The 22583-nt window shown below is 42.7% G+C and overlaps 1 protein-coding gene across 2 annotated transcripts in view; it reads left to right on the forward strand.

The window, feature by feature from the left end:
* The first annotated feature begins 1953 nt into the window (after positions 1–1953).
* Positions 1954–22583, forward strand: part of Hil (peptidase hillarin) — a 45516-nt gene continuing 24886 nt past the window's right edge. Inside the window, exons 1-3 of one of the 2 annotated variants that reach the window (XM_076315882.1) lie at positions 1954–2574; positions 9424–9880; positions 21857–22121. In XM_076315882.1, coding sequence (XP_076171997.1) covers positions 9537–9880; positions 21857–22121 — 609 coding nt within the window. In that variant the 5' untranslated portion in view covers positions 1954–2574; positions 9424–9536. The remainder of the gene's footprint in view (positions 2575–9423; positions 9881–21856; positions 22122–22583) is intronic. The other variant, XM_076315889.1, reaches the window with a different exon arrangement.

The following is a 22583-nucleotide window of genomic DNA, read 5'->3' on the forward strand; positions in this document are numbered from 1 at the left end:
GACTTTGACCACGATAGTTTTCCATACTTGGTGAAAAGTAGAAATTTTGCTTTGAAAAATGATTAACAATAGCAAAAGAATATTCTATTGATACTTTGACCACGATAGTTTTCCATACTTGGTGAAAAGTAGAAATTTTGCTTTGAAAAATGATTAACAATAGCAAAAGAGTATTCTATTGACACGTTGACCACACCAGTTTTCCATACTTGATAAAAGGTAGGAATGTTGCTTTGAAAAATGATTAACAATAGCAAAAAGGTATTATATTGAGACTTTGACCACGATAGTTTTCCATACTTGGTGAAAAGTAGAAATTTTGCTTTGAAAAATGATTAACAATAGCAAAAGAATATTCTATTGATACTTTGACCACGATAGTTTTCCATACTTGGTGAAAAGTAGAAATTTTGCTTTGAAAAATGATTAACAATAGCAAAAGAGTATTGTATTGATACTTTGACCATGATAGTTTTCCATACTTGGTGAAAAGTAGAAATTTTGCTTTGAAAAATTATTAACAATAGCAAAAGAGTATTGTATTGATACTTTGACCACGCCAGTTTTCCATACTTGGTAAAAGGTAGAAATATTGCTTTGAGAAATGATTAACAATAGCAAAAAAGTATTTTATTAACAAGTTGACCACGCCAGTTTTTCATACTTTGTAAAAAGTAGAATATTCGATAATTTGTCTATGTATTTGTTATTTTATAGTATCACTAACGAGAGTGATGCTATTTAATAGATAACAAGTATTAGAGTCTTGTAAGCGCTTTAGAGAATCGTAACTTTAGCTCGCCGGTCACCAGTGACCACCGTGACGTTCAAAGTGTTAACCACAGACATACAGTTGATTATAAAGAACACTGTGGCAGCATAATTCATTTCGAAAAATTTGTAACACACTTCCGTTAGACACCCATTCGATTCTCACAGGAGAACACTTGCAGTGTTACGTTCGCATCTGTGTGTCCATCAGATTCAGAATGTGGCAAATTGTACGCAAGTTTGCACATCGACAAAAGAAAGATATAGTGTAATTAAATTCAATTTCAATCCTATCGAAGGGTACCCGTTGAATAAACAACGCTGAAGGTTGCTTCGATCATTGTTTCGAACAAAGGCGAGCAAAGTCGCGAATTCGACTCGTTGGTAACATTAAATTCCGAACTTCGAACGTTTAAAACGAGTCTCGCGACGATCGTTGAAGTTTCTCGACTTCGCGTCGAAAAATAAACAAAGAATCCTCAAGGAGGGGGCATTGCAGCGATCGCGAACAATTCCCGACAAATTCGGCAACATTCGTCGGTGAAAGTTGGGTGTAAACAGGTAAAAAGGAAACGAAAAAAACCGACACCGACGATCGAAGATCGCAGATACGTATTATCGACGATAAAATTCCAATCGCGCGAAACGATCACGGGGGAGGGGGGCGACGTGGAGGATACACGCGCAAAGATTCAAAAGTGGGGTAGGTGGGGAGAGATATCCTAAAACGGTGGGCATCGATCTCGGGTAAACAGACCTCGGGACCCGTTCCCCGCTTTCTTTTTTCCCGGTCGCGGTATCGATCAGCCTCTGGAACCGAAAGTCACCGAATCGGGACCACGTACCGGCCCCCGAAACAATCGCAGAAGGCCCCCGCCCCCCTTCGTATCCACTTACCGCATGGAAAAGCCGGCAACCCAGAAAAAAATTCCCTCTAAATTGGTTCCCGAAGCGAAAGCCAGCGCACGCAGGTGACAAAAGACCGGTGTACCTCGTCTGGCGAGCGCGCGCTCAAGAGTGATATACCCACACCGGCGTCGCGGTGATCGTCGCACGTAAGCCACGGTTGTTCTCCAACCATAGCGCCACCTGAGAGCGAGCACGGTCCCTCAAAATGGCCGTCCCTCTCACCTCAGACCTTCCTGGAACGTCGAAGGAGGCAGGTGGCGATATTCAGGTTCGAAATCTCGCGTGGCCGCCTCGGTTGGTGGCGAGACCTCATTCCGGGCACGGTTACGGGTACCATTCGTGCCAGAAAACGTTGGTGCGTTTCGTCGGGAAGGTCGAGAGTCGCTGGTCGCCATACGCGGGCTCGCTCGCTCGTACTCGCTCTTGCGCGCGCGCTCTCTGTCTACGTCGCTCGAATCGAGTCAGCGAGGAACAATCGACGGAGGATCGTTTCACGAGACGTTTCGTCGAGTCCACGCCACGCTGCACGGAGAACAGCGTTGAACTTCTGGACGGGTGGGAACAGGTGGTAACCTCGTGTGGGCGACGGGATCAACGCGCGACACCTCCACGTACTACGGACCTGGTGATTTCGATGCACGGCGAGACCGTGACCGGAAGAGGGGAAACGGAACGTCCGTGACATCGTGCGCGATTCACCCATCGGAGTGTCGTGGTACCCCGTAGGCGGTTCCCCGGGTCGTATAGAAAGTAAGTCGTGTTCGAACGGACCTCCCTGCGGAAGAGTCGCTAAGGTACGACGCCCGTGACTCGAGGAGGGACACCGCGCTCGGATTGCGCGGGGCACCGAGCATCCCGAGGATTCCCCGTGGACCAACGCGGGAGCATGAGGACGTGAGTATATGCACCCGGGACTCGTCTCGTACCGCGGTGACGTTCCAGGCTCCGCGGTGGGGGAGAGGGGGAGGGGTGGGGCGACGAGGGGACGCCGCGAGCGCGCGGGGAGGGGGAGGGGGAGAGACTGGCCTTGCTGGCACTCCGCTTTTTTAATCCCGCGTGCTGCTCCAATTGTCTCGCCGCGACGCTGGCTCCGGTCGCCCTCGATCCTCGTGAATATTTCTCTCGGCGCGATTCCGGGGCACGTCGCCGTACGGGCGGATTTTCGTCCACTTGGATCGATCGTGAGGAGGGAGTACGGCCAGTTGGGTCCACGGTGCACGTGTTTGACAAATCCGACGCGCCTACGGGGAACTGGTTCCCCACCAGGCCGACTACGCGCGGATAAACTTCGAATATCTCCGCGGCGATCCGCTCGGGCGCTGTGGCAACGTGTACACCAGTCGACGATGGAATGTCCGCTATTCACCGGTACTTTCGCGCGTTAAGTAACTAAGGGGATACCGCGGAACGATCGGGGCACCTCGCCACGTTCCGTACCGGAACAACGTCGGGCCCCTCCTACGTCCCAAAACCGATATTTCGTGTACGGAGTACGCGAGAGCACTCGAGCGTTGTGTTCATCCGCGACGATGATTTCTATCGTTCGTACGGACCCGTACGGGTACACGGAGGTTACGTAGCCACCGCGTGTGCGCGCACGCGTGCGTCGGGCCCCGGTGTGTGTACGTGTGCGTCGAGCGTAAACACCTAGGAGAAGGTGGGCCGGAATGAGGACACCGGTAACCCGGCCGAGCATTATCCAGTGATAAACCGGCGCGAGGAATGCCGATAAATAATTTTCGGTCCGCCCCGCGAGATCGTCCGCGACGTTCTTTCCGCGCGTGTTCCTACCACGCGGAAGACGATCACTGTAAGGCGACAAGGCCCGATTCTGGAGATGGATTCGGGACCGGGGGAATTTATACGGTGTCTTTGTCGGCGAGAAATGCTGATAAATAATTTTCGGTCCGTCCGGACGGAGATAGAAATCGTCACTGCGAGGATGAGTCCCATTTTCGACGAGAATTTGGGACCGGGGGAACGCGGAGAATGTTCGTTTCGCGTCTTTGTTAGCGAGGAACGTCGATAAATAATTTTTTCTTCGCGTCGCGAGGTTCGACGCGCGATGGGAATTGTTGCCGGGACGACGAGGCCCATTTTTGTCGAGAATTTGGGACCGGGGGAACGCGGAAATATTTATTCGGTGTCTTCGTCGCGCGAGGAATGTCGATAAATAGTTCTTTCGCGCGCCTCGTACGGTGGAGATCGTCGCCGCGAGAACGAGTCCCAATTCTATCGAGAATTTGGGACTTGGGTGCGCGGGGAATATTTAATTCGCCTTTTTTGTCGCGCGAGGAATGCCGATATGTAATTTTTGGTCTCGCGATAGAAAATGGTCTCTGCGAGACCAATCCAGATTCTATTGAGAATTTTGGGACCGGCGAGGAGTCCCAATTTATTTATTCCGCGTCTTTGTCGTAGTTGTAAATACCAAAAAGAAAGATAAACGGTAGAAACGCAGGGAAATATAACGGGAGAGTATCTAACCCTGAATATTTATATATTTACCGCCGACTATTCTCACTGGCAGCGATAGGGCCCCACACGCGCGAACTCAATGAATGAAAATTGACGTCCGGCCCCGTAATTGGAAGCGTCGCGTTTTACGGGGCTATCGTTACGATTTCCTTCTCCGACGTTGCGCAACGTCGATTAAAATGCGCAGCGGGATCGCAGGTTTATTTACGCTGCGACGAAAGCCCGCGTAATTGCGAAAAATGCGATTCGCGAGAAATAAAGGGGGGACGGGGGACAAAAGGAAGGGAGAAGAAAAAAAATGAACGAAACGGGACAAAATTAGGGTACGCCCGGTACCGATGGAATTTACGAGTGTCCATAAGCGTTTACGACTACCGGTATGTCGAGCGTGGGACACGAATCGATCGAGCCCGTTTCTTCGTTAGCCCCGACGAATACGATGGCGAATGAGCACTATCGCCCGTATAAAGGCTGCGGTTCAGCAGCAACAACTTCCGTGTGCGCATCGTCTCCCTTGATGTCGCTTCTGGAGAAACGACGTCGCTCGAGCATGACGTTCCGCGGCGTAGATCACGTCGCCTAGTATTCGGGAGATAGAAATTAGTTCGGTCGAATAATGTAATCGAATTGTTGCATACTACTTTTAGACAGTTCTCGGTTACAAAGAGAAATTCCAAGAATAATAATTTTTGATGAGTAGGTTTTTTCTCCAAATTTTAAACGACGATAAAGGTACACGCGAAAATTTCTAGGTTAGAAATTAGCTCGGTCGAAGAACTGTTAATGTAATCGTATTGTTGAATACTATTTTTACAGGCTTTCTGAGTTGCAAAGAGTAATAATTTTCGATAAATAATTTTTTTCTCCAAATTTCAAACGAACACAAAGGTACACGTGAGAATTTCTAGGTTAGAAATTAGCTCGGTCGAAGAGCTATCAATGTAATTGGACTGTTGCATACTATTTTTATATAGTTCTCTTACAAAGAGAGATTTCAAGAATAATAATTTTTGATAAATAATTTTTTTCTCTAAATTTCAAACGAAGACAAAGGTACACTCGAAAATTTCTAGGTTAGAAATCAGCTCGGTCAAGGAGCTGTTAATGTAATCGGATTGTTGCATACTATTTTTACACGGTCCTCAGTAACAAGAACTGGTTCCGACAGTGATCACTTTCGACCGACAATTTTTTGTTCAATTTAAAACGAAGATAAAGGAGCACGCCATAATTTCTAGGTTAGAAAGTCAGGAAATTGAAAGGTCAGATGGAAATTAGTTAACTCGGCCGAATAATGTAATCGGACTGTTGCATATTATTTTCACACGGTCCGTGGTTGCAAGTGGAGGTACCAGTCGTAGTCACTTTCGATCAACATTTTTTTGTTCTTTTAAATTTAAAACGAAGATAAAAGGACACGTGAAAATTTCCAGATTAGAAATTCAAGAAATCGAACGATCGTTTATTTGCAGTAAGAAACAATATTCAGCATGGATAGTTAGCTGGTATGGCTTCCCATGGCGAGGTTTCTTCTTTAGAGTTCCTTGTTCGACACACTTTTCATTGTATTGCGACTTTCTTATTTTAATTGCCGTTTCTTTCGTAGAAAATTGTCTGTTTGCCAGCAGTGAGAAAAGAAAGAGTTTTTATTGATTTTAAATCCATAAGGAGGGCAAACGGACGAATGTTTACTTTCTTCGTCGCGGTAGACATTTTGAAAGGTCAAAATCTACTCTTCCCTCGTTAATTTCTATTCGGCAAAATTGTAAACAAATCAGCGTGCTTCTTCGACGCAATTGAAATCTCCGTACGATAGAAAATATTTTCAAATGATTACATCCAGCGCGATAGAAACTCTGTTGCATCCGACCCGTAACCATACGTTGCAATATTTTCCGAGTAAGGTCTTTGCAATGATCGGCAACTTTTAAACCGTAATAATAATCAATAATTAGTCTCCTTCGTGTTCCTCTTCTTCACGTGACATTCGTACAATTTTATACCGAAGGAGGATCTAAAATTTCGGTCGAAATTGCGTTCTTCCTCGAAGCCACAATTTTTTGTTATTTATTGGGTTGTTCGGAAAGTCATTTCATTTTTTGTTTTGGTGAAAATGAAACACGACTTTTTCAGAGTGTATAAACATTTTATTAAATCATACATTCTCCATTTCGGTCAAAATTGCGTTCTTCCTCGAAGCCATGACTTTTTGTTATTTATTGGGTTGTTCGGAGAGTCATTTCATTTTTTTTTTTGTGAAAATGAAACACGATTTTTTCAGACTGTACAAACATTGTATTAAATTACATATTCTCCATTTTGGAAAACGAAATGACTTTCCGAACAAGCCAATATTTTACAACATTTTCACAGTCGGTAACGCTCGGTTGCAGCGTGGAATCGGCGTATCTCTCGACACGCGACGTTCAATATCGACGAAACGATCGCGTTCGCGAATAAAATGCTTTCTCCCGATACGGCGGCGCGTGCTCGTTCTACGGAAGAAAAATCCTCTGGGCGCGTTTCCACCGCGCGGATTTCGTTGCTCGTTGGGGAATCCTCGCGACAGAAGCGCCACGAGGACCACGGGGGTACAGAGAACTGGGGGTGGGGGGTGGAGTGGAGTAGTAGGAGGAGAAAAAAAAAAGAGAATCAGCGCGTGTCCGGTGACTGGAAAAAAACCACGATTCGTTGATGCGTGAGAGGGACTATCCCCGCGTTTATTACGGGTGTTGTTGTGCATGGTCGCTAACGGTATGACGTAACCGCCATTGTGGTACCCGTTCGCCGTGCAACGAGAATTCGTGGCCGGAGGAATCGCGGAAAGAAAAGGGAAACCTCGATCGGTCTGTGCAACACCACGCTCGATTATACGAACGGTGAAACCGAAGTAATGATTGAAAAAAAAAAAAAGAAAAATGAGTCACGGATCATTTAGAAAGTTTCCGCATCGGCTTCGGTCTGGGAAGATGTATCCCATTATTGTACAAGGGGTATAATTTCATCGAACTGTGCATTAGGCGCGACGAGGAATCAAGGGAATCCCTCTTCGCGCGGATATTGTATTGTATATATTGTACGTATATGGAGGGAGGGGTAGGTAGCGTTAACGAGGATGTCGTTTATATGCACGTGTGAAAATCTCGATGACGTTGTTAGGCGAGCGCGAGGGGTCGTGAAATCTGTTGCAATTACCGCTCGTGGTCGCCCACTATGAAAAGTATTGGCAACCGTTGCAAAAGTCTCCAAGCAGGAAAGTGTTGGCGGCGCGATAAATACGTATAGTTTTTTTTTTTTTTTTTAATAACACCGATGCGTTTACAACTATCGTTCGATCACACGAGCCGGTCACGATGCTATCGCGGCACGGAGCTTCTCAGTGCGTTTCTTTTTCCATCTGTTTCGCGGTGTACAGACATCCTGCGAAGTGTAATTATCGAGGGTTAGGAAACGGCCTCGGTCTGATTCGCGCGCGCGCGCGCGGTTTTGCATTACGGTAATTACCCTCAATTAAAAGCACGCGTTTTGGTCCGGGTTGGTGTATCGTTGAATTTATGAAACATTTTTTTCACGTTTCTGCATCCCGTTGTGGAAAAAGGAGATCAAACGATCTCGCGATCGGTGATTTTTTTCTTTTTTTTTTAGAGAAATCCTAAACGACGGACCCGGTAGATTCGTGTACAGCCAAGTCACGTGTTTTTGTTTGCACGTGTGTGTATTTTTTTTTTTTCATTCCTTCGATCGGGTATCGACTAATTGCCTTAATTGGAACCGGGACCGACAAATTGTTATTCACTTTGCGGGATTAATTTTGCAATTAAAGGTATCTCGGTTGCGCGAAGAATACTCATTGAAGGGAGGATAAATTCAAATACAAAGAGGTGACGCATAATGCGACGATATATGGTTTCGGTGTATAATTGATTAATTGATACACAGGGGTAATGGTGGGAGCTGGGCAACGATGGCGAGTTAAGAATCTTTCGCGTCTCGAAATTGGATAAATCAAGCAACATGCGAATCGTGTACTCGTAGATGCTCGTCATACATATTGAAATAGTCTAATTACCGGGGCGAAACACGTATAATCGAATGCGAATGTTCACGCTTGTAATTGTAATTTTTTTTTCTCGCATCATCCGCGGCGCACGAATATGCGTGAAAACGTTCAAAGACTTTCGTGATCGACAGCGAACGGAGGAGCGTCTTTGTGCGTTCAAAATTTGATTATTCGATAGATAACTATTACGATGTAATTAGAAATCCGTTGCATTTGTTTCCTGCAGCCATAATACCGAACCCCGCTCGTTGCTCCACTGAGTTCCGTTTCAATGCACCGGAGTTCGTTCTACTCCGAGTCGCGCACGGTAATCTCCGCTTTCAAGAGAAATAAACTCGGAACTTCTTATTCGCTTGAAAGCGGGCTAGGTCACTCAACCTTGCGCACACTCTCCGACGAGGTTTAACGACGAAGTGTAAACGAAACAGAGAAACGAAAAACGACCCTCGAATTACGCGCGCGAAATATTCGCAACACTTAACGATATCTTCGCAAAAATATCACCAATAGATTCGCGAGACTCTCCCGATGAAAACGAGTCCAAACACGACCCAATTCGGACCACTTTCGAATTTCAAAATTTTCCAAATTTCGAAAATCGCCAAAATCAAAAATACTCCAAACATAGCCGTGTTTGTACTCGTTTCAACCGGAAGAGCCTCGCCGATCCGTTGGTACCGTTCTCGCGCGAAAAAAAACGCAAACGTAAGAACATCAATTTTTCAATCAACTCCACCGGTGAAAATTGCTCGAAAGCGGTAGCTGGCGTGTTTCCATGATATGCTTCTTTCTCCGCAAATGAAAGAAATCTTGTTACATTATCCCTATCGATCGAGGATCCCCCGTTGGGACTGGGCGCGGGGCACCGTCCCCCCTTCCCCTCCTGTCCCACCTCCCCTGTGGTCGGGTCACTTTCTAACGCATTCCCCGCGCGCTTCACCGCACACGCACACGCATCCTTAACGACCAGCCGGTATTCGTAACAATTCGCATTCTATCTCAATCGCGCCACCGCACTGGCCGCGCTCAAAATTTACGAGCCGGTCGAGCGGGTCTCCCTCCATCCCCCAGGCCCCCTACCAGCCCCCGTACGGGTGATTACCGATCTCGCGGGCGGACGACGCTCTGGCGCTCTTTCCCTCCCCGTGAGATCCCGACCGATATTCGCGCCAATTCCGCTGACTCGGTGCTGTTTGCCTGCCAAGGTCGCACGCGGTGGCTACCAGAGCGAGGTGCAGCGCGGACTGAGGGACAGAGGCAGATATCCGAAGGGGGATACAGGATCACGGACACGGATTTCTCTCCGAGCGGGGCGATCATGTATCGGCCGAACTTCTACGAGAGCACGTGCCTGAGGTGCGCGCAAACGGTCTACCAGGTGGACAGGGTGGGCCCGTTGAAGGATTTCACGTTCTTCCACGCCGGGTGCTTCAAGTGCGCGATCTGCGGCACCAAGTTGACCCTGAAGACCTACTACAACAACCAGCACACGATCAACGACAAAGAGGTCTACTGTAGCAGCCATGTGCCCAAACCGGGCCCAGGCACCTTGGACGGGTCCAGCGTGGGCATCAGGAGCGCCCTGAACGTGCCGAGGAGCGGTTACGTCAACGAGCAGATCAGAGCCGGCGGTGCGTCACCGCGCGGAGTTTATCCACCTTGGTAAGGAACCTTTTTCATCCTTCGGTTTACGCGTGTTACGTATCGGGTTGTTGTTTCTTTTTTTTTCTTTTTTCTTTTAATCAAAGATTATTCTTCGGTTCTACATGGACACTCTATTTTATTTATCTTCGAATCGCGTATAACACGCAGAGTGTAATTCTGCAAAGAATACTTTTGCACTCGAGATTGTGTAAAATGATCAAGATTCGTACGAGTACACTGGACCGTCTCTTGGACTGGTCTTATAACCGTGATAATGATCAATAATTAGTCTCTTTCGTGTTTCTCTTCTCCACGTGAGATTTGTACAATTTTATACCAACGGAGGATCTAAAATTTCGGTCGAAATTGCGTTCTTCCTCGAAGCTACGATTTTTTTTTATTTATTAGGTTGTTCAAAAAGTCATTTCGTTTTCCAAAATGGAGAATACATAATTGAATAAAATGTTTGTACACTCTGAAAAAATTGTGTTCCATTTTCACCAAAAAAAAAACGAAATGACTTTCCGAACAACCCAATAAAATTACACAATCTACCATTGGTACTGTTTATAAATTTTAACGCAGCGAAGACTAGTCTACGACACGGTCCAGTGTACTCTTTATCATTTTACACTATCTTGAGTTCGGAAAGTCATTTCGTTTTCCAAAATGGAGAATACACTGTAAAAAAATCGTGTTTCATTGTCACAAAAAAAAAAACGAAATGACTTTCCGAATAAGCTAATATCATGGCGGTATCGATGTGTCCTTGGACCTATGTTTCGAAGGGAGTAAATGTTTCACCAAAGAGGGGGTCGCGTACCCTAGAAAGACAGAGTTGTTAGGGGGACGTGAAAATTTGTTTTTTCTTCAGTTCGAAATCTTGTATAGCTATTTGGAACGTAGAAATTTTGTTTTCAATTTAGGCAGGTGTCTTGCAAAATGGAGGGCACGTAACCTAGGAAAAGAGAGTTATTATTCAAGGGGGGTGAAATTTTTCTTGCTACGTTTCTCTGGAACGTATCATATTATTTCGAAGTGTAGACATTTGGTTTTCGATTCAAGTAGTACATTTTTTAGAACAATTGGAAATTATTGTACATTGGTCTCGAACTGGGAGTGGATCAGTGTTTTCCAAAATGGAGGATGCGTACCTTACGAAGAGTCCAAAGGGTACGCGAAAGAATATTTTCTCATAGTAAATATATTGTTCTTACGTATATTTTTCAAGTATACTTTTTCTAAAGTATATTTTTCTTACGTTCTTTGAAACTTGTCACGCTTATCCGGAGTACAGAAATTTTGTTTTCGTTCAGGGGTGTTTCGAAATAAATTGGAAACTGTTCGAGTAGGTGAAAATAATTTTACAACGGCGCAAAGGGACTGTTTTATACGCGGTGGTTGGATACAGTTGCATTTTGTACGTTTCTACGAAAACAGTGGGAAAGTCCGGGAGATATCTTAGCGCTGAACGAAGATTCAATGAAATATATCGCGAGGAGTTATAAAGAGTGCATCCGAGCGGAGAGAAATCCGTCTTGTCATCCATAAATTGCGTTTGTGTGCCAGTAGTGCTATTAGTCGTTAGTTTATGTGACGCGAAGTCCCGAGTAACGGTGAAGTAACCTTTTTTGAAGAATTCTGACGACTAATCTGAATTCCATTCAGGTGTATTCTCTCTGGGTCTATTGTATATTTATACGCCCCGTGCCGTAGTGAAAGTGTTAAAAATAGTGAACGAGAACGATTTATGTATCGATACCGAGCGAGTGTGGTCCTATTTTCTTAGCAACACGGTAACCATTCGTTTAAGAAACGTTTTGTCAAAAATTATGCCAAGAATACTAGCTTATTAAAGATACGAAAAATCCTTTCATTTATGAATGCAATAATATTTTAAAAATCGCACAATAAAAAATAGAAAAGACACTCGAGAAGAGCAAACGTAAAAATTGCTTCGATCCAAAGGATAGACAAACCGTGCTCGATGATTCTACGTTTTCGAGATTGTAGACTCGTGTGACGAATACGTGGCACGGCAAGAGGCGCGTGAAAGGTAGTAGACTGTGTTAATTTGGTCCAGTGAGAAATTGGCCGAGGCTCGGCGAATCAATTAACATCGGAAAGGATGATTCTAGATCGAGCGAAAGGCGCTCGATTCGTTTCGTTCTTTCTCGTTTCGGTGATATTATCGAGTGCTTTTATTGTCTCGTTGCGACACGCGGTGCTCGTGAAACGTTCGAAAACATTGGCCGGTCTAGCGTAAATGTCAAGATCGAGGGGGAGGCTAGACGCGGAAGACTCGTTTCAACCGGAAACCTGTTTTTTTTTTTTTCGAGCGAATCGAAAAGCTGTTTCTAAAATTGCAAAATCGTCGCTATTCCTATAAGATTTCTTTCCTATTGACTGTAAGGTTCAGCAGTAACCCTTTACTAAAAAGTGAACAATTTTTGGTCAGAAACGAGTAAGAACTGAACCAGTGAGAATTGTTCAGTGTTTGAAATCAGGATCAAAAAATTCTTGTTTACGAAATCAGGATCAAAAAATTCTTGTTCGCGAAATCAGAATCATCTCGAAGAACCACCATCGTCGAGCACCATTTCTTTTCTGCTATCAATCAGAAACTTTCCTCATTTGTAGGCACTGTCGAGTTACATAGTGGTGTAAAAGTTGTAAAAAGAGTAGTTGGGGCACAGAACGAAAATTTAGGCTTTCTTTGCGATTTAATTCCGGAGAAAGTATCACACTTATCGATTTCGTATCCTACTCGTGGATACGTACTCTGGAATCACGAGCAGATCTTCGTTAGGTCCTCGTGGAACTGTAGTAGAAATAATCACACGACGAAACCCTCGATCCGCGAGTATCGTTAGGACACACTCGTTTCTAAGCACGATCCTCGTACGATGAACGTGTACACGATCGGTGGATAGTAAAGACGCGAGAGGAACGTTTACGAGTTTACAAAAGTCCGGTGAACGCGACAGCTTGATTGAATAACAGTAACCGTAATAAGGAAATTAGTTGCCCGTGACACGCGGCACGACTCGCTGCAATTGAAACGAGACCGGTCGTTCTGCATCGTCGTCGTTCGCTCGTTCTTATTATTTGCGCGTACGCGTCCGCAACGTGTCGACGGAAGCTGCCGAGTTCGGGAAAACTGTCGCGTTCCACGAGACATCCCGGGTACATGTAACTTTTCAGGGGACGTGACGCGCGCGTAATTGACCGCCTCGAATCCGTTTGACGATTCCAAGGACGTGGCTGTTCGCACGCAACCGGTATCGCCGTTCCAAAGGTTACGGGTTGAGTTACGCCGCGAGAACGTTTCACGCCGGCTTAATGATAGCTTGAGAGCGATCGAGAACTTGATCTAGAATCCCTTTCCACTTCCCCTCGTTTTTTGTCCCACAGCCGCGACCGTTCGACAGGGTAGTTCGGAGAGCTGTGAGTTTCGATTCTCGATGCGATTAATTTCGAGTAAAATATCGTGGCCATCGATTTCCAATTTTGAACGATTATTCCCGCGTACCGGAAGTATTTATGGGAGTTTTTTGGGGGGAATTTGGGAACGTTCATTGTCGTGTCACGTAGTGGTGTAAAAGGGGCACAGAGCGAAAATTTAGGCTTTTTTTGGGATTTAATTCCGGAGAAAGTATTGCAATTATCGACTTCGAATTTTGTATATTTATTTATGCGTATTATAAGTTTCTATGTAAATTTTTTTAGGAATTTGTGAATGTTCCTTGTTGAGTTATATAGTGGTGTAAAAGTTGTAAAAAGAGTAGTTGGGGCACAGAACGAAAATTTAGGCTTTCTTTGCGATTTAATTCCGGAGAAAGTATCGCATTTATCGATTTCGAATTTTGCACGATTATTTGCGTATACTATGAGAGTCTAGGTGAGTTTTTTCAAGAATTTTTGAATGTTCATTATGGAGTTATATATTGGTACGTTAAGGTAGTAAAAAGAGTGGTTGGGGTACAGAACGAAAATTTAGGCTTTCTTTATGATTTAATTCCGGAGAAAGTATCACACTTATCGATTTCGAATTTTGTACGCTCATTTGCGCGTACTATAAAAGTCTATGTGAGTTTTTTCAAGAATTTCTGAATGTTCATTACGGAGTTATATATTGGTGCGTCAAGGTTGTAAAAAGAGCAATCGGGGCAAAGATCGAAAATGTAGACTTTCTTTGCGATTTAATTCCGGAGAAAGTATCACATTTATCGATTTCGAATTTTGCACGATTATTTACCCGTATTATAAATTTCTCCGTGAATTTTTTCAAGAATGTCCAACCATTCGTTTCCGAGTAATATATCATTGCAAGCCGAGGAAAACAAGTCGTTCGTTGACGTGCAAGATTCCAAGTGATTGTGGTTTTTCGAACAGAAACGGTTGAAGAGATTTTTTTTTTCCACGGGATTGCGGTTATCGTCTAGGTTTGTCAGCGGTCTCCCTTCCGGAGAAAACCATCCGATCGCGAACAACGCGAACCCGTACCGTGCAATAACAATGGTCGTTCGTAACGTGTAAAGTTAATCGTTCCCACGATAGAGAAGCGCGTGTACCCCGTACGCGTGCAAAGTTTCAAGCCGATCGATTAATCGTGGCACGAAAAATAGACCGTTCTCGAAGTTCTAGGTCAGGCAATCCCCTTAAGGAGATTTTTATCGGCGTAGAGACGCGCGATTTCGAAGCCAGACGACGTGGATCGTCGCATCGTGGCGCTCGAGGATCGTTAAAATTCGATCGTCGTTCGTCATAGTCCCTATTTGCTTTTTTAATGGCCGCGCGAGAATACGTGAGGCCGTAAAACGCGAGCCGCTGTACACAACGGGGGAATTAACGCGAACAGCTCTCCTTTACGTTTCCTGTGTTTTAATGGGATTCGAATGATACCACGGAAAGTCGATCGACTCGCATCACGTTCGGTTTCACCACTTTCCCTTCGGTGTTAAATCGAGATCAAGCGGAGTACAAACGATCGGCTCGGGTCTTTTGTGCCGGACGATCGTATTAATAATTCCGTACGATCGCGGGACCGATTATGTTTCATTAATACGCTCGAACCGCGTTCCGATATCGTCCGCGAGCGTACACCGAGACGAGACTCGATCATCGATAACTTTCTTCCGAACTTCAACGCACACCGTGAATCCTCTTTAGCCATCTTCAACGATACCAATTTTTCAATCATAAAAGACACTTATTTTTTTTTTTCTACATCCATAACAACCCGAACGAACCGGTCCCCGGAAATCTGAGTTATCGTCGGATAAAAATTTGTTATCCCCGTTTAAATGAAACCGTCGCGCAAAAACCACGAGTCGAATCGATAAAACGCACCGGTTCGCGTTAGTCCGAAATTTATTTACAAGTTTCAACTATACAGCTCGTCCCTCTTAATCCATGAACGACGGTACACGGTTATCCCCCGGTTCACCAATTGTAAACGGCGGCGTGAAAAAACAAAAAAAGAATGTTGAAACCGAGTTAATAAAGTTACACGTTCCCCTGAAACCACGCGGTGCATATTTCACTCTCAACGTGACCCGGTCAGCCCGCTAGAAAGTTCACTATAAAATTCACGTATCCGCGCGCTGCGCCTCTGGCCCCGCTTGCTCGTTCCTCGGTTATTGATCATTCATTAAACGGGGTCTGAAGGTTTTATCGCGCGCTCACGGTTAGCGTCGCGCCGCGTCCAGGAGAGGCACCCAGGTCTGGAAAAGTTTCTTCCCGCGTTCTTTTCTTCTCTCACTTTACTCGTTTGCCAAGAGAGAAACCTTCGAAACAAAAATCATTCCGTGGTTGTTTCGCGACAAGTTGACAAGTTCCTCACGTAACGCGGACACTTTTCTACACGTACGTCTTGGCCGTGTTGAATTTTTCTCACGGAGGTAGCTCCCTCGCTCGTTCGTTCGTTCGTTCGCTCGCGCGACAATTATTTCCTACAAACACACTTCGGCCCCGAGTCCTATATACGTGTCATTCCTCCGCTCTTCGCGAGCCGCCTCGTTCATCTTCGTTACATAACGCATCGCCGCGTTGGCCTTAATCCGACGATGTCTCGAACAAAGTCAGGACCGCGATTGTGCGCGCGAGAACCGCACTTGCTCTTCACCCGGAATGTCAATGGCTGACCCGATTCCGTTGAAACAACCCGCGACCGTTTCCAAGAGATCCCGACCGGAATACGCGCGCACTCTTCTTCTCGATCGTCCCCGGGAAGAGATCGATCATCTCGCGCGGTAGGCTCCAACCTTTTACTTAACGAAACCTGCACGCTGGATACGAGAGCTGGAATATTTGGACGGAGAGTGCGCGATCGCTCCGATTGGAGGGTTCACCGTGTGGCCATCTTCTTGCACGATTTTTTCATTCTGGATCGATTCGTTTCTCGATGCGGGTTTTGGAAGTGGTTAGGGTTTTTGAGAGGATTGTATAAGGGGAATTGTAGTTGGGGATAATGTGTGGAGATTTGGATGGGAAATGTTGGTCGTTCATGGAAAAATATTGATCGGCCATCTTCTTGGATGATTTTTGTTAGATTAATTTCTCGACACTTGTTTTGTAAGTTGTTAGCTTTTTTTTCTCAAAGAAGTAGATCAAAGTTGAAAAATTATAGTCAGGGAAAATATGTGGACATTTGGATGGAAAATGTTGATCGTCCATGGAGTGGTCATCTTCTTGTACGATTTTCATTGAATTCATTTCTTGATACGGGTTTGTAAGTTGTTAGTTTTTTTTTTTTAAGAAGTAGATCAAGGTCAATAAATTATAGTCGAGGAAAATATGTGAAGATGTGGATGAAAAATATTGATCGTCTATGGAAAAATATTGATCGGCCATCTTCTTGTACGATCTTTATTGAATTAATTTCTCGACACTTGTTTTGTAAGTCGTTAGTTTTTTTTCCAAAGAAGTAGATCAAGGTCAAAAAATTGTAGCCAAGGAAAATATGTGAAGATGTGGATGAAAAATATTGATCGTCCATGGAGTGGCCATCTTCTTGTACAATTTTCGTTAAATTAATTTCTCGACGCCTATTTTGTAAGACGTCAGTTTTTTTTTTTAAAGAATTGGATCAAAATCAAAAAATTGTAGTCGAGGAAGATATGTGAAGATGTGGATGAAAAATATTGATCGTCCATGGAAAAATATTGATCGGCCATCTTCTTGTATGATTTTCTTTAAATTAATTACTCGACACGTGTTTTATAAGTAATTAGTTTTTTTTTTCTTCAAAGAAGTAGATCAAAGTAAAAAAATTATAGTCGAGGAAGATATGTGAAGATGTAGATGAAAAATATTGATCGGCCATCTTTTTGTACAATTTTCGTTAAATTAATTTCTCGACGCCTATTTTGTAAGTCGTTACTTTTTTTAAAAAGAATTAGATCAAAGACAAAAAAATGTAGTCGAGAAAGATATGTGAAAATGTGGATGGAAAATATTGATCATCCATGGAGAGATCATCTTCTTTTACAATTTTCTTTTATCGCGACTAAATTAATTTATCTGTTCTATAGAAATTAGTTGATTTTCAAAAATCAGTTTAACATCAGTTTATCATGATTGAGGAAAATATGTAGAATTGTGCACGGAAAATTGCGATCGTCGACAAAGTCGCCATCTTGTACGATATTTTCTTTCTCTAGTAGTTAAATTAATTAACCAACCATGCGTTCTATAGAAATTAGTTACTTTTCAAAAATCAGTCCAGCGTCAAAAAATCATATACGAACCTCGGTGAAGATACCAATTTCGAAAAAATTGTCCAAACATCGGAATAAATGCTAGCATAAATTTCGTCGACACTCGCAACGCGTCGCATAGTATGTTTTCCTTTATGAAGTTCGAGGAGCAGCGTACCATGCCTGATGTAAATGTTCCTTCGCGTACATTTTTAACTGGAAAATATTGACCAGCTCGTTGTAATGTATTTCAATGACTGGTAGAAGACTGCATACAGAGCATCGGCTACGCTTATATGCATATGTTTACATTAAGCCAGATGTTCACATAGTTTAATGCGCGAAGACTTACGAAATGGCATAATACGTTACGCTACCGACGCGCGTCATGTCCGTTAAGTAACTATAAAATAAACAAAACGATACATCACTGTAAAATGATAATGGAAGATTATTTTTGCCTCGTTTTGTGGGCAGAATGTATATTTTCGAGATTGTATCGAACAAGCTGGCAAAATCGATTATATTCGAGTTACGTTTATATATAGATTCGCTTTTCTTTTTTCGAAGTTTTATTTTCTCTTCAAGTAGAATTTTTATAATTCCACTCCACGGCACAATTATTCTATGTATATTTGGGTGAATAAATTCGAGACGGTCGAAAAATTGACGCCATTGAAAATCTATATTTAGGAATGGAAATCTGGGAAAATTGTGGGAAGAGATCGCTCGCGGTTATATGAAAATCTAAACGTACAAAATTGCACCGTACCGTGAGGAATATTTAAATTCAATAACAAGGTAAGTCTGGGTAAACAAAATTTTATTGAACCCCGGGGAGAATTTAATCGCAGTAACGCGATTAAATTCAGCGAAACATCGTTAATCCAGATTAATTGAAGGGAGAGGTCGTTGGGAATCGAGGGAAAGTGCGGATTAACGAGGCCGGGATCGCTGAGATTTTACTACACGTCCGGGAAAATAAACGAAAAGGCAGTAAAGCCTATTTGGTTTCGATTAATTCCGGAATGAAGGAGGCCGCGTCCGCGTAAAATGAAAGTTCGTATTAACCATTATTTTACTACGATTACACACTGTCGGGATTGAAAATAAATCGACGGAAGGCTTGCCTCGGTGATCGGGAAACCTTGTGTACGAGAAGATAAAGTAAACGTTCGTGCATGCGCGCGCAAACATAAACGCGCGGGAAACAGGGCGAAACTTATCGGGTTTTTCGTTACTGGAATATTCGAATACTTGAATACGAGACGAATATGATTCGAATACTTGAATACGAGTCGAATATAATTCGAATACTCGAACATGATTCGAATATGATTTTTCTATGATTCGAGTACTTGAATATAATTTGAATACTTGAATATGATTCGAATGTGATTCTTCTATAATTCTTCTATGATTCGAATATGATTCGAATATGATTCGAATATGATTCTTCTATCATTCTTCTATGATTTGAATATGATTTGAATATGATTCGAAAACTTGAATACGAGTCGAATATAATTCGAATACTCGAATATGATTCGAATATGATTCGAATATGATTCGAATATGATTCGAATATGATTTTTCTATGATTCAAGTACTTGGATATAATTTGAATACTTGAATACGAGTCAAATATAATTCGAATACTCGAATATGATTCGAATATGATTCTTCTATAATTTTTCTATGATTCAAGTACTTGAATATAATTTGAATACTTGAATACGATTCGAATATGATTCTTCTATAATTCTTCTATGATTCGAATATGATTCTTCTATCATTTTTCTATGATTCAAGTACTTGAATATAATTTGAATACTTGAATACGATTCGAATATGATTCTTCTATAATTCTTCTATGATTCGAATATGATTCTTCTATCATTTTTCTATGATTCGAATATGATTTGAATATAATTCAAGAACTTGAATACGAGTCGAATATAATTCGAATACTCGAATATGATTCTTCTATGATTTTTCTATGATTCAAGTACTTGAATATAATTTGAATACTTGAATACGATTCGAATGTAATTCTTCTATAATTCTTCTATGATTCGAATATGATTCTTCTGTAATTCTTCTATGATTCGAATATGATTCTTCTGTAATTCTTCTATGATTCGAATATGATTCAAATACTTGAATATAATTTGAATACTTGAATATGATTCTTCTATGATTCAAATATAATTTGAATATTTAAATATGATTCAAACATCCAACCATTCCAAAACTACTCGAATACCCGAGTATTCGAATATTCATATCATAGATCAAGTATCGGTATATTCGTACCTTCGAATTGAAAAAGAAATCGATTTTTACGCACGAGTAGATCTATTAATGTACTCAATTCAATAACAAATCAATTTTCTCACTTTCCATCCATATCGATTCGAAAAACATGCTTTATTTTCGACAAGAATCGGCATCCTCCACCCAGATTGTCAAATGTTACCCGAATAAAAATTTCCCGCCGGATAAATGAAGCCACCAGGTGTATTCGCAACCCTTTCCGTTTCTTTCCCCCTTTTCTTCGCTACGTACCGAGTTTTTCGTACGCAACGGAATCGTTTTCTCCGTCGAACGGCACGCGAAAGGCGTGCGTGCACGCGGATTACGCGCTCGCTGGAAGAATTTCTTGTAGCCGCGTTTCGCGAGTCGCCTCCGGCTGACACAACGAGCGCGATGAAGAGACGAAGAGGAGGCTCCGTCGCGAGTGAATGAACCCCGGGAGAGAACGAGCGAGAGGTGTAACACATTCATTTAAAATCGCTGGACTCTCCGGGCCGCGAGACGCGCACCGTTTATCGGATTTTTATTCCGTCGATTCCTAAATGAAATCGAGCCATTTTGCGCTTTGATCGCGAAGACGTGGATCGAACGTTTCCCGAACGAGACCCAGTTTTTCCGCTTCGGAATTCGCGTTGCATTTTCATTAAACGCAAGGAATCACACCGAAGAGAAATAAAACTCTTTCTAACGATCGACCTACTGGCGATTTTTAATTGTAATTTTCACTGGAAATTAACACCATCGAACCGTGAAATATTTCCTGCGGTAGTAAACAAATGAGGATCTAGGGTGAACGAAATGTAGATACTTTTGAAAGTAACTTTTAAAGGATGAATACCTCGGTATGTTTTATTTTTAGTTGAGTATTCAAAAGTATGTTATATAGGGCTGTGTAGGGTTTGAAAACAAAATTGTTGATTTTTCCTATCGATTTACAAATGTTTGAAAAGAGTACCATTTTGAATGCAAATATTGTTAAATGTAAATATTGTTCGATAATTTTTACCATCGAAGAGTCGAATTCTTCTATGATTCTTCAATGATTCTTCTATGATTCTTCTATGATTCGAATACTTGAATATAATTTCAATACTTGAATATGATTCTTCTATGATTCGAATACTTGAATATGATTCTTCTATGATTCGAATACTTGAATATGATTCTTCTATGATTCGAATACTTGAATATAATTCTTCTATGATTCGAATACTTGAATATGATTTTTCTATGATTCGAATACTTGAATATGATTCTTCTATGATTTGAATACTTGAATATGATTCTTCTATGATTCGAATACTTGAATATAATTCTTCTATGATTCGAATACTTGAATATGATTCTTCCATGATTCGAATACGTTTCAAATACGATTCGACTCATATTCTTACATTTTTCGAATAATGTACCGTTCACGACTACAATCCGAGTCTACACAAAGGATTGTACAAACTTGTAAAAAAAGTTTTCTTTCCCCACTAATATTTTCAAGCACCAATATCTCTGTAAATTTCTCTGTAATATTCTCTATTCTCGAATATTTGAAAACAGTGGACAACGTTCATTGGAAACATTTTCCTTCCTTAAATTCGAGACTCGAGAACCGAATAATCAAACGATTCGTCGTTTCGACACAATTATCCAAAGTTTCCTGGAGAATACCTAGGTGTCCCAGGAATCTCCCCTCGTTGAAACAGTCCCGAGTATCGCCACATTGATCTCCATAGCGGTACCTCCGACCCCCGCGGTGACTAATCATCCCGGGGGTAGAGGCGGAACCTACTTCGAAACTCGGAGGAGGAATAGGTTAAGTCCACACGAACGCCAAGTAATTGACAATTGCGTAAACAGTTGGCTCGTTCCTTGTTCCGATCGTCCGCTTTCAGCGTACGCGTGAGAAGAGAGACACCGTGCGTGAACATTCGGAGACGGATCCCTGGCCCCCTTGAAGACCCGTTGCATAATTTTGTTGCAGTTACGATAATGTAGACTCGCCTAATTATGCCAGGCACCTAAACGGACACGGTTCACCGCCGGCTACGAATTCGTCCAATCGTGATTTCCATGGGAATGCCGGTGGAGGGGCATCCTCGCCGTACAACCACAATTATGCCGTGGATGGGAGCTACCAGTATGGGAGATTCGACGCGAGCGCGCTTCACATCGCCCATGCCCTTAAGCAGACGGAACTTCAGAAGGGTTACAGCAAGGCACGCGAGAAGCCCATCGATTATTATCTGGTGAGTCATTGGTATAGTCGGTGAAATCATTCGTCACGGTCGCCGCCATATTAGGAGCGGGTTACCTATTCCAAGCGACGGGACGGCAATTACGCGGCACCGGGTTAATTACACGCGTACCTGCTCGTGAACGTTTTATTTAAATGTCGTTACGATGCCTCGTTGACTATGATTCTCGGCCCGTGAAAATACGGGGTCCCTGGATAGGATGCTATCAGATTGTTCGGAAAGTCGTTTCGTTTTTTTTCTTTTTCTTTTTTTTTTTTGGTGGAAATGAAACACGATTTTTTAGAGTGTATAAACATTTTATTAAATTATACATTCTCCATTTTCGTCAAAATTTCGGTTAAAATTTCGGTCAAATGATTTTTTGTTATTTATTGAGTTGTTCGGAAAGTCATTTCATTTTGTTCCTTTTTTTTTTTTGTGAAAATGAAACACGATTTTTTCAGAGTGTATAAA

The sequence above is a fragment of the Ptiloglossa arizonensis genome, chromosome 1, assembly GCF_051014685.1.
Source record: "Ptiloglossa arizonensis isolate GNS036 chromosome 1, iyPtiAriz1_principal, whole genome shotgun sequence".
NCBI lineage: Eukaryota > Metazoa > Arthropoda > Insecta > Hymenoptera > Colletidae > Ptiloglossa > Ptiloglossa arizonensis.